Here is an 18,318-nt window from a genome sequence, read left to right on the forward strand (position 1 = left end):
CTTTCTACCTATCCCTTCTGGTAGGTACAGTTTATAATCAGCATTAAATAACCTCTATGTACAAGGTAGGTTACTATTAACACTCAGACATGCAGATAATCCACTGACCACAAGGAAACCTCAGGAGCTGATGTGAAAACTGCAACAGAAGGTTAATCAAAGTAAAGGAAGGAATGAAGAGAGGGCAGACAAGCAAAAAAAAGTACAGTATCAACTTTAAGTTAAAAGTAGAGGTGTGTGTGGGGATGGGGACAATGGGAAACTGGCAGAAATCCACAGAAATTCTTGGGGATGAGGATAAAAAAGTCATTACTACCCGGGGAAGGGAGTGGACGGATCAAATGAATGGAGACAGGAAGGGATGGGGGACCAGAGTATGTCCCTGTGCACATCTTGACATGGAAACACCTCAGCTTAAAATAATATTTGAAAGAGGAGCTCACCCTGATGAAAACTGGTTCATGTGTTCAGTAATTTTGAAAACAAAGGAGACCACTGAAAACTAGTGAAAAAATTCATTAATATGTTTCAAGCATTTTAGCAGAGTATAATCTCTAAATTAGTCTCATCTATGTGGCTGATAATGCAGCTAATATGAAAGCACTTAATTAGGCCAGTCCCCAGTAAATATATATTTTTCTTTATTTTTCTTTAAATGTTGTTCACAGCCTTATTCGCAGTCAATGTTATCCTATGATATTACTATATTTATTTTTAGAGTGCCTCAGTGATGTGTGTCGTCCACCACCCTTGCAGGCTTTATGTGGCGACCAATATTAACATCAACCTCTTCATTAGCCCTATTTTAGGCTACTTAAACCATACTTTATATTTTATATTGACTCTTTAAGCACTTATCTTATCTGCCGGACTCGGGGGTATCACTGTCCGACACGCATGTTTCGCTTGCAACGGCAAGCTGTCTCAAGGACCTACCCCTACGAAAGAAAAATATTAAATCAAACTCTATCTCTCCTAGATGAATATCCTCACTTCACACCCAAAAGAGACATATCCTATAATTTTCATAACTGCTTACCCAGTAGTCTTAGCGCCAGCTCCACCATAGTATTTCTTAGTAAAGATGGCGGCGGCGTGTTTCAGGCTTTTATTTCCACTCTTACTCAATGACGTCAATAGCCCCGCTCCCTCAGAGTCTCCTCCGCTTCCCTTTATTAAATCAAAGACCTCCAATCTAACTCTGCATTTAGGCCTTTAGGTGTAACTGTTTGGAGCCAAAATATAAACCATTGTTCTCTAAAATTTAATATTTTTGTTATAGACCCTCCTTCCCTCCTTTTTTCTATATTTTCCACAATCCTCCATCTCAGATCTTCTATTTTATGCTGTTTCTGCAGCCAATGATCCACCAGAGGGGCTTGCATATTTTGTGTTGTTATTCTAGATTTATGTTCGTTCAATCTAATTTTAATAGGTCTTGTACTCCTACCTATATATATAAGCTCACACGGGCACATGATCGCATATACAACCCCACTACTATTACAATCTGTCATTCTATCGTTTTTTAAAATCTTATCTTTTGCAGGTGGCATCCATACTTCACCTGTCACTGCCAAATCACACCATTGGCAATGACCACACTTTTTTTGACCTCCTTTAAATGATACCTCTGGGGGAAAGCTCTTAAATTTATTTATACTTAGACGTTCTCCTATAGATTTTCCTTTTGTGTAAGATATCACAGGGAATTCCCCAAAACACGGGTATAGTTGAAGAACATGCCAGTGGTTCTTTATGAACTGTACCGTTCTCTGACTCATCTGATTAAAAGGCAAGACACATGTCAAGCCTACTTCATCCTTCTCATTCCCCTCCTGTAGTAGTAATGGGCGTTGAGCAAACCGTGCTCTGGTGTAAGCTTTCTTCACAGAGGATTTTGGATATCCTCTAGCTAAAAATCTAGATTTTAATGCTTTAGCTTGTTGTTTGAACTCAGATAGCGTAGAGCAAACTCTTCTGACTCTTAGAAATTGGCTTACAGGCAAATTGTATTTCAGATGGTAAGGATGGAAACTACCAAATTGTAGAAAAGTGTTCTTACTTACAGGTTTTCTATAGAGAGTGGAATATAATTTGTCCCTCTCTCTATAGATCCAGAGATCTAAAAATTCTATTGCCTGTTTACTTGCACCCATGGTGAATGTGATGTTCAAGTCTAAAGTATTCAACCAGCTAAGAAATTCATCAAGAGCCGATTTAGAACCAGTCCAAATGACAAAGACATCATCACCCGACTTTTTTTGATATATCCATTGTGAAACCTTCCTCTAAATGGTATCCACCGGGCGTTATAAACCCAGTGGTGTCAACTTTTAGAGAATTGGTTTTAAGAGATGTGGAGAGAGCTGAGATGGACCATGGATCCCCCAGATGGAAGAATAATTTGTCTATGAGACAATGGTTAGCATTAGATAGTTTGATAAAAGAATCTCAAATTATAATCATAAGGGCGGATAAAGGAGGAGCTACAGTTGTGTGGAACAAAGAACAGTATCTGGAGGAAGCTAACAAACAATTGAGTGACTATACAGCATATAGAATATTGACTACTGATCCGATGGAAGAGCTTAAAAGTACAATTAAGGATCTGGTATCTGAAGCAGTAAAAAGAAATATGATAACATCTAAGGAAGGTAGATTCCTAGTGGAAGAAGATGCCCAGACTCCAAAGATATATTTTGTTCCAAAGATACATAAGCGTTTGACTGCTCCACCGGGACGACCTATAGTCTCCACGAGATCATCAATATTGGAACCGTTATCCATTTTTGTGGATACATTTTTGAAACAATCAGTTCTACAGATGCCCTCATATATAAAAGATTCTTCTCATTTTTTAAGACATTTGGAATCGGTGGACTCAGTGACTGAGGACGTGTGGCTGGTTACCCTTGACATTGTGTCACTCTACACGAAGATTCCTCAGGAGGGGGCTTTGCAAGTGGTTAAGGAGACATTAGAATCCCGGACAGCAGCTCAACGGATTTCTTCCCAGTTTATTCTATCATTAGCTGAATTAGTGATTTGCAAAAATTATTTCTGGTTTAATGACAAGTTTTACCTTCAGACACAAGGTGTAGCTATGGGAGCAACTTTAGCTCCCTCAGTAGCTACTCTATATGTTGCTAGACTTGAAGCTAAAATATACTCCTCGAGATTCTTCACATTTGTACAATTATGGAAACGCTTTTTAGATGATGTCTTTTTCATTTGGACTGGTTCTAAATCGGCTCTTGATGAATTTCTTAGCTGGTTGAATACTTTAGACTTGAACATCACATTCACCATGGGTGCAAGTAAACAGGCGATAGAATTTTTAGATCTCTGGATCTATAGAGAGAGGGACAAATTATATTCCACTCTCTATAGAAAACCTGTAAGTAAGAACACTTTTCTACAATTTGGTAGTTTCCATCCTTACCATCTGAAATACAATTTGCCTGTAAGCCAATTTCTAAGAGTCAGAAGAGTTTGCTCTACGCTATCTGAGTTCAAACAACAAGCTAAAGCATTAAAATCTAGATTTTTAGCTAGAGGATATCCAAAATCCTCTGTGAAGAAAGCTTACACCAGAGCACGGTTTGCTCAACGCCCATTACTACTACAGGAGGGGAATGAGAAGGATGAAGTAGGCTTGACGTGTGTCTTGCCTTTTAATCAGATGAGTCAGAGAACGGTACAGTTCATAAAGAACCACTGGCATGTTCTTCAACTATACCCGTGTTTTGGGGAATTCCCTGTGATATCTTACACAAAAGGAAAATCTATAGGAGAACGTCTAAGTATAAATAAATTTAAGAGCTTTCCCCCAGAGGTATCATTTAAAGGAGGTCAAAAAAAGTGTGGTCATTGCCAATGGTGTGATTTGGCAGTGACAGGTGAAGTATGGATGCCACCTGCAAAAGATAAGGTTTTTAAAAAACGATAGAATGACAGATTGTAATAGTAGTGGGGTTGTATATGCGATCATGTGCCCGTGTGAGCTTATATATATAGGTAGGAGTACAAGACCTATTAAAATTAGATTGAACGAACATAAATCTAGAATAACAACACAAAATATGCAAGCCCCTCTGGTGGATCATTGGCTGCAGAAACAGCATAAAATAGAAGATCTGAGATGGAGGATTGTGGAAAATATAGAAAAAAGGAGGGAAGGAGGGTCTATAACAAAAATATTAAATTTTAGAGAACAATGGTTTATATTTTGGCTCCAAACAGTTACACCTAAAGGCCTAAATGCAGAGTTAGATTGGAGGTCTTTGATTTAATAAAGGGAAGCGGAGGAGACTCTGAGGGGGCGGGGCTATTGACGTCATTGAGTAAGAGTGGAAATAAAAGCCTGAAACACGCCGCCGCCATCTTTACTAAGAAATACTATGGTGGAGCTGGCGCTAAGACTACTGGGTAAGCAGTTATGAAAATTATAGGATAATATGTCTCTTTTGGGTGTGAAGTGAGGATATTCATCTAGGAGAGATAGAGTTTGATTTAATATTTTTCTTTCGTAGGGGTAGGTCCTTGAGACAGCTTGCCGTTGCAAGCGAAACATGCGTGTCGGACAGTGATACCCCCGAGTCCGGCAGATAAGATAAGTGCTTAAAGAGTCGATATAAAATATAAAGTATGGTTTAAGTAGCCTAAAATAGGGCTAATGAAGAGGTTGATGTTAATATTGGTCGCCACATAAAGCCTGCAAGGGTGGTGGACGACACACATCACTGAGGCACTCTAAAAATAAATATAGTAATATCATAGGATAACACTGACTGCGAATAAGGCTGTGAACAACATTTAAAGAAAAATAAAGAAAAATATATATTTACTGGGGACTGGCCTAATTAAGTGCTGAGATATATTTTTTGACCAGTCTGACTACTAATTGAATGGGCCATTTATTAAGTATTGTGCTAATATGAAAGCAGCATTTTGAGATGAGGTCTGGATAGGTTGCAAAGGTCATAATCTCAATCTCGTACTCTCTCATGGACTCCAGCCATCAAAACTGAAGTTGATCCTCAGTATTATCGCTTACAAGATTGTTAAAAAGAAGGGTGGAACAGACTGTGAACACCAAAAGTTGAGGTGCAGCCAATTACCAAACCATCAGCAAAATGGTCAAACCAAGACGACTTGGAGACGGAATTTTGCCCTGCCACAAGCACATCATTAGAACGTTCTTTTCCAGTTTCAGGATGAACAGATTGAGGAATGTAGAACGGAACTGAGCTTTGGCTCTGCAGATGGTTTATTTTCCTATATAATAATTTGCACCTTCAACATTCTACGTCTGGATGCCTGGGTTTGTAACAGCATTCCCACTCATTGCCCTGCCCTCGCGTCAAAACGTAATGACGTCAGAGGGCAGAACGAGGGGGAAGAGAACGCTGGAGGCAAAATGATGTCAGGAGGAGAGGATCGCAGGACATCGAGGGAAGGGAAGGGGAGGGCAGAGCAGAGGAGAATTGATGGACATGGATGGGAAGGGATGGGAGGACAGTCACAGGCACCCCGTATAAGAGGCTTGGGGAGGCTAAGCCTCCCCGGCCCAACTGTGACCTTCCCCTGGCTGCTGCCCCCCCAAACGCAGGGCTGCAGCCAGGCAGCTCTCAGATGGTCCAGCTGCTCCTTCCTGCCTTCAGCTCCCTGATCGACAGCCCTCCTCTCCTTTCCTCCCCCCCTTGCGCGTGTTTAACCCTTTTACTTTCAGGCGCAGCAACGGCAGTGAAGAGGACAACACAGCTTCTCCCTTCCCTCACACAGTGTCCTGCCTTCTGCAATGATGCATTTCCTGTTTCTGCGAGGGCAGGACACTGTGTGAGGGAAGGGAGAAGCTGTGTGTGTGTGGGGGGGGGGGGGGGAGAACAGAGAGGATTGTTTACTCACAGTCCATGTTAATTATGTAACATGTTTATCTTGCATATTTAACAAAGTCATGCCTACTGTTTTGTGTTAAATTTTAACAAGTTATAGGATGCATTTTATGTTTTACTTGAATTTACAAGATCTTTTAAATGTGGGTTGGGTAGAGAGGATGGAAAAGAAAACTATGTAGTTGGCGTGGTGACAGAAAAATATTGACCGGGGATGGTGAGGGGACAGTATTAATATGATGGGGATGGAATAGAATTGACGGTTGGGAATTGGGATCAGATTATATCTCAGTGGACACCTCTAGTCAAAAGGTTAGTAAAGACCTCAAGCCAATATCTTCCATAACAGTATTGCAACCAGCACTTGGTAGAATTTTGTAAACTGGTAGGATGTGGTCTGTCATTACTAGGCAAACACAAAGTAGTGGCCTAGTGGTTAGGGTGGTGGACTTTGGTCCTGGGGAACTGAGGAACTGAGTTTGATTCCCACTTCAGGCACAGGCAGCTTCCTTGTGACTCTGGGCAAGTCACTTAACCCTCCACTGCCCCATGTAAGCCGCATTGAGCCTGCCATGAGTGGGAAATCACAGGGTACAAATGTAACAACAACAAAAAAAAAGTACAATGTGGCACAAAGACATGACAACTGCTACTGGTGTAGCAACTCAAGCGAGCTAAAACAGCCTTATTTACATGCTTTTTATAATTAGTCAGTACAGTATAAGAAATTACAGGGAGCTCTGCAAACCTCATCAGGATTAACGGCATTATGTGGAGAAGTTATCAACAAGGGCTACTGTTAAGGTGGGTTATTTTACTGTTAACCCCAGTTATTAGTAACTAGGTCTCATTGCATAAAATGGGACCTGTGCTAAAATAGCATGAGTCATGGTAAAATAACCCATCTTAATGATCACTTCCCCTCATGTCGGTTAATTTCAAATAAAGTCTTGCTTTCAAAGAACAGTACAATGTTTTATGTTTATGTTCCATGCAATGTGGAAACTCAAATGGATCAAACAATTCTTCCCTAGGGAAACTTTCTGTAACATAATTCAAACAATGGTTCTATCACATGTTGACTACTGTAATGCTGTATATGCGGGATGAAAAGAACAGATCTTAAGGAAACTCCAGACTGCATAGAACACGGCAGCTAGACTAATTTTCGGAAAGACAAGGATTCGAAAGTGCTAAACCTCTACGCGAAATACTGCACTGGCTACCATTCAAGGAACGAATAGCCTTAAAAATTTGTACTCTGGTCCACAAAATAATCCATGGTCTGGCCCCAACCTACATGACTCAACCTATCGACTTATCAACTAGAAAGATCATTGAATCATCAAGAACGTTTCTAAACCTGCATTACGTAAACTGTAAAGGACTAAAATACAAATCAATATATGCATCCAGCTTTTCCTACATTTGCACCCAGCTCTGGAACGCATTACCTAGAAACATTAGAACTGTGAATACCTATCTAAAATTCCGAAAAGACCTCAAGACTCACCTCTTCCGTAAAGCCTACCCAGCAGACCCGAACTAATTCATGAACAATGCATCACATCTATCGAACTAAGAAATGAATACCCCTTCCATATAATCCTATTACTTCAAACTGTACACATTTTACCACTCCATTTTAACTAAGTGTACTTCTATCCTTATCCTACTCTGTATTGCTTACTAGAAGCTGTAGTCCCATCCCTGGAGACTTATCAGCTTCATTGGGATTACTTCTCTCTATATGCTACTACCCTGTTTCCCCGAAAGTAAGACATCCTCCAAAAATAAGACCTAGTAGAGGTTTTCCTGAATTGCTAGATATAAGGCCTCCCCCGAAAGTAAGACCTAGCAAATTTTTGTTTGAAAGCAGGGCCGCCGAGAGCCGGACAAGGCCACCCCCCCCCCCCCCCGAGGTCGCCGGGCCCCCCTCCACCCGCCCTCTGTCACTCCCGGAATTAACCTTAAACGCCTCCTTTCACCTTCGCAGCAAGCAGCAGCAGGGCAGACCTCTCCTTCCTTCTGTGCCCCGCCCTCGCGGACGTTACGTCAGGCGAGGACGGGACACGGAAGGAAGGAGTGGCCTGCCCTGCTGCTGCTTGATGCGAAGGTGAAAGGAGGCATTTAAGGTTAGTTCCAGGAGCGACGGAGGGCGGGTGGGCCAACCTCGATGTTTCCCCGAAAAATAAGACAGCCCCTGAAAATAAGTCCTAGCGCATTTTGGGGGCAAAAAGTAATATAAGACATTGTCTTATTTTCAGGGAAACACGGTATATATTCGTCCCAGAGTTGTATTCTGTTTTCCTGAACCTTATTCAGCTTCCTTGTACCTACTGTTACTCTTTTTTCCACTCTGTATATATTCCTGGAGTTGGTACTCTCCTCTCCGGAACCTGTAAGCCACATTGAGCCTACTGCTATGCGGGAAAATGTGGGATACAAATGTAATAAATAAATACGGATATAAAAACATGAACCAATATTCCACCATGGTTTATGAAATAGTTAAGGAATCTCAAAAGAGGGGCAGGGTTTGGGAAAGATTTGAAGGAAGATGGCCTCAAGAAGATTACTTTATCTACAAAATTGGAAGATGTATACTAATAAAGTTGAGGAACATAAAAGTGAATTATCTTTCTGGGCTAATAGAGAAGAGTGCATAAAATATGCCATGGGAGTAGCCACTACACAAATACACTTGGGTTAAATTCTTTAAGCAGCGCCTAAAAATCCACACCCAAAAATCCACGCACTTAGCATGATTCTACAAATGAAGTCCACCATATATAGAATCGCACATAGCACAAACAATGGCATGATCACTGGCCTTAGTAATAATCACGCCAATGTTCATGCATAGTGTGATTCAAATTATGGAGCATATCCTTTGTAGAATCGTGCTATGCACGATTCTATATATGGCACACTCTTTTTAGCGTGAAATTCTAGATCCAAGCTGAATCTGAGCATCAGCGTGCAAACCATCATGATGTCATCTATGCGGGCCAGTGTGAAAAATGGCCACAGCAGGAGGCAGCCCAATTTTTCTCAGGCAGACCCACTGCTGCTGGCCAGGCTTTTCCTCATCAAGCTGGCCAGGTATTTCATTATACCTGGCCACAGAAAAAGGAGCTACAACTCCTACAGGAGGGCCTGGCTCAGGTTAATTGAGCAATACAATAATGAAGCTTCCTACTACAGAGAGGTCAGTGCAAGCTAGCAGATAAAGTTTTATGAAAACATCAGTCAAGGTACAACCCCCTGTAAGGAATGCAATCTTTTCTATGCCACCCTCTCTACGTTTGGCAATGGAGGATGAAGTGAATAGCTGCAATGGTGCGACTTGAACCCACCATCCCTGAATAAGACAGCTATTCTAACCCCTAGGCTACATCATATTCTACATAATCTGATGGCTCGGACTGGCTGTTCATGGATGAGTGTAAAATATCTATTGCCATATAGGTCCTTAACTAGGAATGAGATCACTGAAACCACCCCCATGATGTTACTCTCTTATGTAAAGCCCCACTGCAAACAACAGTGTAGCATTCGGAAACATCTATCATATACCTGCCACTCAACTTCCTTCTCCCTCTCACCTCTTGTCCCCATACAGACAGAGGACCTGAGGGTGATATCTGCACCAGAGAAATGCGGACAACTTATTGGGGGGGGGGGGGGGGGGGTAAGGCACCAAATGCAGGCTGAGCTAGGTAATATTACAGTGTCACATGCACTACTACTACTATTTAGCATTTCTATAGCGCTACAAGGCATACGCAGCGCTGCACAAACATAGAAGAAAGACAGTCCCTGCTCAAAGAGCTTACAATCACATGCACACACTACTGGCTCTCTCTCCACTCTAGACAAGGAGATGCTTGGCGGTCGATTGTACAGTACATTTCTTTTAATGTCGTGAGATACATTTTGGCAGTTTCTTCTAGTTCCCGTCAAAGGAGACTGTTCTCGCACAGCGGTTTCATTCGCAACAGTTTTTATACTGGTTTTATATTGATAGATACACTGTCCTTTTTATCGAGATGCCTTTGAGAGACTGCAAGGATTTCTGAGGCAGGCCGACTGACCAAAACACGGCCATGTTGAGTCTTTTAAGTCACACAATAAATTTGGAGTAAATCAAGTATTGTCAAGAGACATATTATTTGTGTCATCTTCACTGTGTCTTGTGTGCTCCTGCATGTGTCCCCATCTTCCTCAATCAACCAGCATCCTTTTTGATCCTCTTCTTATCATGGGCAATTTCAACCTACTCCCTGTAGGTACTTATATGTCCTTTCACTCCCTCGCAAAGCAACTTGGCCTTATCCGACATGTCACCTTCCCAACACATAATGGAGGCAACACTCTGGACTTGATTTTCTCTCATTCCCTCTCCTCTCTTTGTCTTTCCGCTATCTCTTCACAGTGGCTTCCTTGGTCTGATCATGCCTGTCTTACCTTTCAGCTTCCAGTGGTTTATTATAACATTTCTACCCGCATTTTCCCAAGAAAGTTCAGGTTCAATGCGGCTTACATAACTCCCTGACCCCACTATCCTGGCGTCTGCTGACTGATGAAAATCTTTCCTTACTTCCCAATCTCCTTCCTTCCCCTTCGCAGTTTTCTTGCACAGATCCCTTGTCCCCTCAAATTCAGATTCTTTTATCTGCCCTAGTGTCACCCCACTTTGTCCCTTTGTCCATAAATGCACCAATCAGGCCCCCTGATTTTCCCAATCTTCAGACTTCTCAAAATTCAGCACCACAGCGCTGAGTGCCCCTGGCACAAGCATTGCTCTCCTGCCGCCTTTCTCCTCTTCCGCTCTTGCTATCAACAATATCGGGCTCTCTGCAAACCAAAAGGGACTACTTCTCTTGTCATATCCTTGATTCAGCCAATACATCTCAGACTCCCTTTCAACTTCTGGGATCTGTCGCCCCCCTCTGACACCCCCACTTCATCTTTTGACCCTTCTATTTTCTCACCCTCAGAGGATCCTTTGGGCATACGAAGACCCTGGTCCTTTGTGCAACTTTTTCCACCATTTAATGCATTCTAATGGACATTAGAGTGTACTAAGTGTCATGCAGCCCAGCCCATAGGTGTAATTTAGGAATCTCGGCATTTAGAACACAAAGCTTCAGTACTAGGGACCCTTAGTGCTGTTATCACATTGGTTCTTAGCCTTTGTTCCAACCCTTCTATCCTACCCTACACAGGCCTGTGAGGCCTTAAACTACAGCACCCCTGTCTCTCCCTGCCCCACAGCCCACAAAAACCGCTGATGATTAATATCATCCCCTCAAACCTAGGTCCCGTTGTCCCCCTCCCTCCAGGCCGCCACCTGTACTGATCTCTGAGATCTAATTCCTTCTTAATCCCTCAACCTTCTCAAGCATTGAGGCTTTTAATGACCATTATCCCATTCAGGCCTTTCAGATCTGTAGTCAAGTCAACTTCATACAGGCCAACCATCCCCCGCCCCCCCCCCCCCCATCGCTCTTTCACAAACTGCCATCCTATGAACTGTGGTGTCAGCAGCCTCAGCAAGCAGGGGGTGGCTTGTAGGTACCTCAACAGGCATCTCTTCTTTAGGCACCTTAATGCTGCACTGTGTTGTAAAACACCTATTCAGTGGCTATGTCAAAAAACAAATCTTCAGCAGTCCCACTATCTTACAGATAAAGAACAATTTTTTGGTTTTTGGGACCCAGCTTCTTACTCATATGTTCTTTCAAATGACATATTCAGCATCACTCATTCCTTCTTCTTCATGTTACCACAACTAAATGATTCATTCAGTTTTTTAGGGGACCTCAGTAGCATTTACTACCAAAAACATGTTAATATGGCAGTATCAATAACGCAAACTTCGTCATCGGTACACCCGATTACTATAATTTGCATAAACTTTGCTTCAGCAGATGTTAAGGGTGATTTTTGGGAGCAAGGAGAGAATTTAATGCCTGCTTTCTTGCTTTTGTTTGCAGGGGAGGTCCTTGAGACAGCTCTTATCTGAACGAAACATGCATGTCGGGCAGCAGAGCCGCTGGATCTGAAAGTTGAAGATAAGTTTATTATTAGATATAAGAAAGAAAAGTTTATGCAAATTATAGTAATCGGGTGTACCGATGACGAAGTTTGCGTTATTGATACTGCCATATTAACATGTTTTTGGCAGTAAACGCTACTGAGGTCCCCTAAAAAACAATGAATCATTTAGTTGTGGTAACATGAAGAAGGAATGAGTGATGCTGAATATGCATTGTGTTGTAAAGCATGCAGTAGGCAGCTATAATGTCCATCACCTCCTCTGATGTATATATTAGACCACCTCCAGTCTTGTCCAAACACCAGAAATGGCTTTTGGTGCCCCAAATCTTCATTTATAATTTATCTGGTTGAAATGCATGTATTGTCAAATATCCTCTTTGCTGTTCTAGGTAGCATTAGAACTGAGCTGAGAAGCCATCGGCTTACAGCTGCAGCCTGCATCTCCTAAAGAAAAAAAAGAACTGGTGCCTATTCTATACATATTTTCTAATGGGCCAGTTGACAAACAATGTTCTCAGACACAAGAGTTCTGTACCTGCAGTACCGAGGATCCTGTAGCCAGTTCTATTATGCCAGTGGCTGCTGTTTTCTATGCCAGTCCTGAATTCTGATTTCAATGCTCTTAGGCCTAAGATGCTGGTTAGATTATTCTCTGAGTGAAAAGATATAATAAGATCCTAGGTACAGGGCATAGAGTCAAAAAACAAAACAAAACATTACTTACCCAACTGTCATCCAATGCTATATTTGTCCTCTGCAAAATTACTGTGTCACCAGCTATGAAAGGTTGTAGAAATTATGGCTTCATGAGGGAATTTGGTGACTGCAGTCAGGATCTTAAATTTGGCATCACATACAACTTGAACATTCAGGTAGAGAAAATGCTTGTTTCGGTGTACTACCTCAGGTTGTTCAGGAGGTATAAGAACCACATGCACGCAGTCTGTTCCCATCACATTAGACATGTCGGCAATAAAAGCCCACTCCATCTGTTGTTCCTATGCTATCCTCGGATGAGGAAGTTATATTTATCTATTCATAAATCTTTAACCACTCCTGAAGCAGAAGGCAAACTAGAAGGCAACATCTTAGTAAATTAATGGAATAAAGTAGACTGCTCCATTCTTCCCAGGACATCCACAGTTTTATGAAAGGATATGGAGACTATGAAATGCTGTGTACTCAGAACTTGACTAGACCAAGTACAGCACACCCACAAACTGTGAATGTCTTGTGTCAGCTCTAAGCACCTCAATTATTTACCTCATTCTAGAACCCTTGTTTACTGTACCACTGCCTTACCATGGCAAACTGAAGTGGTAACACCTATAAAACAGAAACATCAACACAGGTTTTATAAATGGAGGAGCTTAAATAATGAGAATAGGAGTAATCTGAAGTGCATTCCATGTTGCTCCAAAACTGAATGAATTAGTGATTCTATTTCCTGCTATTATATTAATGCTCATTCAGCTTGGAATAAGACTCATATTATTAGGGATTGGTTGATTATCAACCTGGTTGTTTCTTTTTAACAGAAACTTGGTTTAATACCTCAGAAGATACTATAATTAATGATTTGTGTCCACCAGGTTATAAAATAGTCTCCCTGTCTCGGGAGAAGAAAAAAAAGGTAGGAGAGTTGCCTTAATTTTTAGTCATTTGTGGTAAATGTTTTAGATTTTTATTAATTCTGATTTGGAAATTCTTGCTTGCTATTTAAGTGACCACTCTCAGTCTGTTTCTTTTACATGTTTGTTATTTTACTGTCTACCTAGGAGATGGCTATCAGCCAAAGATGATTTTTGTGTTCTTTGGAACTCTCTACTTTCGCCATATACAGTATTTTTGTGTATATATCCCACACCCAAGTATATACCCCACAAGAAACTGGCAATGATGTATGTAAGTTTGTGTATACCCTGCACACCACACATGTGTTGGGACGATATAAGAAGCAGTTTCAGTATGAAAATCGCCACACTCCTATGTTAGATGATGGGTACAATCAAGAGGCACAGCGTTAGGCCAGCATGACATTGCAACTACAAGATATGCTCAATAGTAAAATGCGAAATGTTGGGCCTATAATGAAGTGTTTAATTTTAGAGCCTGATGTTAATGCAGTTGGTGATCACTGATCAGTTGCTCAAAATATGTATTACAAACTAACTTAATGAGGTAGGTCTTCTTGAATTGACATTAAACATTTCGTAGTTAATCTGCTCAAACCATGTGACGTCAGTATTGATTTTTTTTCAATCTAAAATTCATAGTGTAAGAACTACATTCTCTAATGAGATTGAATTATCTGACATGATTGTTGGTAACGTAGAGTATGAGAGAATTCTAGAGGATAGGATTTGGGTTGATTTTCTACCTACAGACTGGACTTTAATTAATTATTTTTAAAATATTCTAAAACATATTGCCAACTAGATAGTTGTTCAGCCTATGTGATGTCTTCATCTCCACTTATGTTCAGAACTTTACTGTTGGAGTGCATTCAATCTTTAATCTTATTAGGTCAATTTTCAGAAAATTTAGGAGAAATTATTACACCATTATTGAAAAACTCTAGGGAACCAAGTCCTCTTGTTTCTAACTACAGGCTGGTCGCATCAATATCTATGTTTACTAAACTCTCAGAAGGCACTGTTTGTGGTCAAGTAAATGAATATTTGTCTGAACATAATATTTTACACTAATCCCAGACAGGGTTTCGAGCTAGGCACAGTACAATGACAGTTATGGGATCATTATCATATAAAGTCATATCCCTACCGAGTACTAATCATGTGGCCCTCATACTACAATTTAATCTTTCGAGTTCATTTGATTTAGAGGTCCATGACATTTTGATGTTCAAAGTCAAAAATATTGGTACTGGAGGTAGAGTTTTATGTTTGTTTAAAGGCTTCCTCTCCTCTAAATCTTAACAGAGTGAAACAAAAGAACGTTCTTTCAGAATCTTGGCATAATCCCTGTAGAGTACCACAGCTATCTCCGTTATCCCCAAAATTAATGTCTTTTTGTATAGTTTAGGTTTAGAACTAGAATCTCAAGGGTTTGCTAGTTACATCTAGGTGGATGATATTACTGTAATGATCCCTGTTTACCAGATCCTAAATCAGGCGACTGTAATAGTAGAAAAGTGTTTGGCTCTTATTGGTTTCTGGATGGTGAAACATAAGCATAAACTAAATACTGAAAAGACAAAGTTCTTATTTGTGAATAATAAACCTGATCTTTTTCTTATTGGTCAGAAGAAATATTTTTTCTCCAATAATTAAGATCTTAGTGGTTTATGTGGATCAAACACCGTCTTTGGTTCCACATATAAATTACCTTGTTAAAAGCTCATTCTTTTTACTAAGAAAACAGAGACATTGTTAGAAAATGTTTCAAAACAGTTCAATTTAGATTGTTGGTTTAGAGTTTATTATTGCCTAAGCTCAACTATTGTAATCTTATTTATTTAGGTGGCACCAAATGTTAAAAAGACTTCAGACAATACAGAACACTGTGGTCTGCCTGATCTTTGCTTTAAACAAACATGATAGTATCTGAGGGTATTATATTAGGTTACACTGGCTCCCTATAGAAGCTAAGGTTTTAATCTAGTTTTCATGTTTTTTTATTTAAGGTTTTAGATGGGGCTTGTCCAGAATATTTAACTTCTCATTTTCAATTTGTTACTCTTATCAGAAATAAGTGAACTATTAATAATTCTCCTTTTGCCTTTACTTCTGTTAGAGGTCAGAAGAGATTTAAGATGCATGAAATGTTGCTTACCTATCAGGTTCCTGAAATCTGGCAAGAGATCTCGGTATGCTTCGATCAATTTTATTTCTATCAGATTTTCAGAAGAAAACCAAGACTTTGTTATTTAAGAAAATAACACCTCAAACAACACCTATAGATATTATTCTGTATTGTATTTTTGTTATATTGTATTTTTCCTGTAATTCCCATGAGTATGTCTTGGTAGTTCTTGGATTTGTGAACTGCTTAGAACTATATGGTAGTAGAAGTATACAAGTATCATTGTTATATTATACTATGTTAAGAGGTCCTTTAGCTCAGCTCGTTTCACTGCACAACATTGGCTTCTGGAAGGTAGGGGCATATGTATTCCATCCACACAACACATGTGTCCTCCTTGGAGGTCTAATTGAGGTGCCTGAACCTACTGAATCCTCCTTTGTGGCACTTCTTTTTTTTTTTTACCTATAACTGCAGACACAAAACCTCCATAAGGAATAGAATATATCACCATTTTCTGTTTATCTCCAAATGCAAAACACAACAGTGATAGCAGCAGAGTGTACACATCTGACAATCACATGCAGCCCTCAAGCTTCTCTTCACCTTTGACCCTAAAGTAAAACTTCAATGCTAAGGTTTACTTCATCTCCTACCGTGAAGTAGGAAACATTCAGCACAGGAAAACTAAGTTATTCACCACTTAAAACTTTAGCTCACTTTTTACACTCACTTTTTTACATTAAAAGTTAATAGATGATTTGCAAGGAAGTGTAGCATTTTACACAGTTGCTGGCATCAGGTCTTTGCATACTTTTCTCAGTGCTAAAATTCTTTATGTCAAAAATCATTTTACACTGCAAGACAATGGGCAAAGGGAATAGGAGAAAATGCATATCTGCCACGTATGAGACTGCCCTCAAAATATGTTCAACTGTATGTCAAACAAGGATGACATGAAGGTACTGTAAACTAGAAAGCTCACAGCTCATTTCTCCCTCTACGTCTCCTTGCCCCTTCCACCTCATACATACACAGAACAGTACTTAATAAAACAGCATGCCTTTACTTCTCAGCATGCACCCGATTTTAGTATTTAGCAGTTGGTTAGGTTTCCAAACCGAGCACAATCATAAAAACATGGTGGCAACAGAACTGCAGCTATGAGTTGGGCCAGCAACTACTACTACTACTACTACTACCCGCCACCGTGAGCTGCCCACATATGTCCTACAAGCCCTGTTAGTATTAAGGAAGCAGAAGCCCCGTCACCATGCATGGAATGAAACCGTATGATATTTACTTGTCATTGACATCATCTGTGACTGCATCTGAATCTCCATTTGTAGATTTGCTATGTAGGAATAAAGAACGCATTAATTGAGATAAAAGGCATCCTTCAGATATCTTAAGAAACCCCATGAGATTATAACATTCATTTTTAACAAACTCTATTATATTGTAAGAAGCGATGAATTGGGTTCATTAAATCAAAGGACTAGGCTGAATGATCATGTTGACCATTTCAGGCCCTCGTGCTATGAAACATTTTGATGTTCCTGATGCCATGAGTAGTAGGGCCACGTTTACCAATGATTAAAAGGGGTAGCTGCCATGGTCCCTTGCATAAAGGGGGTGCAGCTGCCCAGTGGTAAAATGAAGGAGTGGTAGGAGGTCCATTAGATGAAAGGGCATGGGCAAATCCCCTCCTCCCCCTTGTCTGCCACCATTACAGTCCGTTACTATCATGCCTCAAGGCCCACAGCAGTGATGAACATTCCTGCAGAGCTCTAGGAAGCCTCTGAGCCTATGCACTTGTGAAGGCCCTGCTGGTCCTGCCCCCTCTAATGTGTTCCTAATCTGTCAGGTGTGCATCAGAGTGAGCACATGAGCTCAAAAGCTCCATGATGCTTCTCGATGGTGGTTTGTTTATTGCTGCCGACCTGGAGGCACAGCAGAGGCAGGTTGCAGTAGCAGCAGAAGGGATGGAATTAGGTTTGCAGGGAAATGCTAGACTGATGGGGAGGAGAAGGAGGGGGTGATGTCAGACTGGGGGATGGAGAAAATTGGTGAGACGGAGGGAGGGAAGAAGTTAGGGGCAATGTAGTATTGGGAAAAGGGAAGTGAGGGAGAAAGTGCTGCTAAACCGGCGGAGGGGGGAAGAGGAAAGAGTAGGAATGCTGGACTGAAAGGGGATTGAGGGGCACAGGTACTGGTCATTGGTCACTTTTGTTTTATATACCGCCCACCAATATAATTATCTAAGTGGTTTACAGAATAAGCAAAGAAAAAAAAGGGGGCCAGAGAAACAGGAAATACAAAAAAGGTGGCCTAAGTCACATCATAATAGTAGATTACAAATTAGAAATTATTGAAGGGTGGAAGGAGGAGGCAAATGCCACCTTTAAAAATATACCCAGCTCCAAAAAACACTTTATATATAAATTTGTTATTGAATCTGTCAGATACACATGCTTCCATCCATCAGGCTAATTCACCTGAGCCTAGCATAGTAAAGGATGAGAATGTAAGCGTCATCAATCCATATATTTTTCCATTTCCCATTTTCTTAATTTTTTAAACTTTTTAA

General features: G+C 40.6%; 1 protein-coding gene across 5 annotated transcripts in view; it reads right to left on the reverse strand.

The window, feature by feature from the left end:
• The window catches only part of UAP1 (UDP-N-acetylglucosamine pyrophosphorylase 1), a 101,130-nt gene that overhangs the window by 18,022 nt on the left and 64,790 nt on the right, over nucleotides 1–18,318 (reverse strand). For 3 of the 5 annotated variants that reach the window (XM_030206988.1, XM_030206989.1, XM_030206991.1), the window contains one exon: nucleotides 17,032–17,082. The exons of 1 other annotated variant lie outside the window; for it this stretch is intronic. In XM_030206988.1, coding sequence (XP_030062848.1) covers nucleotides 17,032–17,082 — 51 coding nt within the window. Of the gene's footprint in view, nucleotides 1–12,498; nucleotides 12,616–17,031; nucleotides 17,083–18,318 lie in introns of all 5 variants that reach the window. One more of the 5 variants, XR_003942531.1, reaches the window with a different exon arrangement.

Source organism: Microcaecilia unicolor, chromosome 6 (assembly GCF_901765095.1).
Source record: "Microcaecilia unicolor chromosome 6, aMicUni1.1, whole genome shotgun sequence".
In the NCBI taxonomy this organism is placed as follows: domain Eukaryota; kingdom Metazoa; phylum Chordata; class Amphibia; order Gymnophiona; family Siphonopidae; genus Microcaecilia; species Microcaecilia unicolor.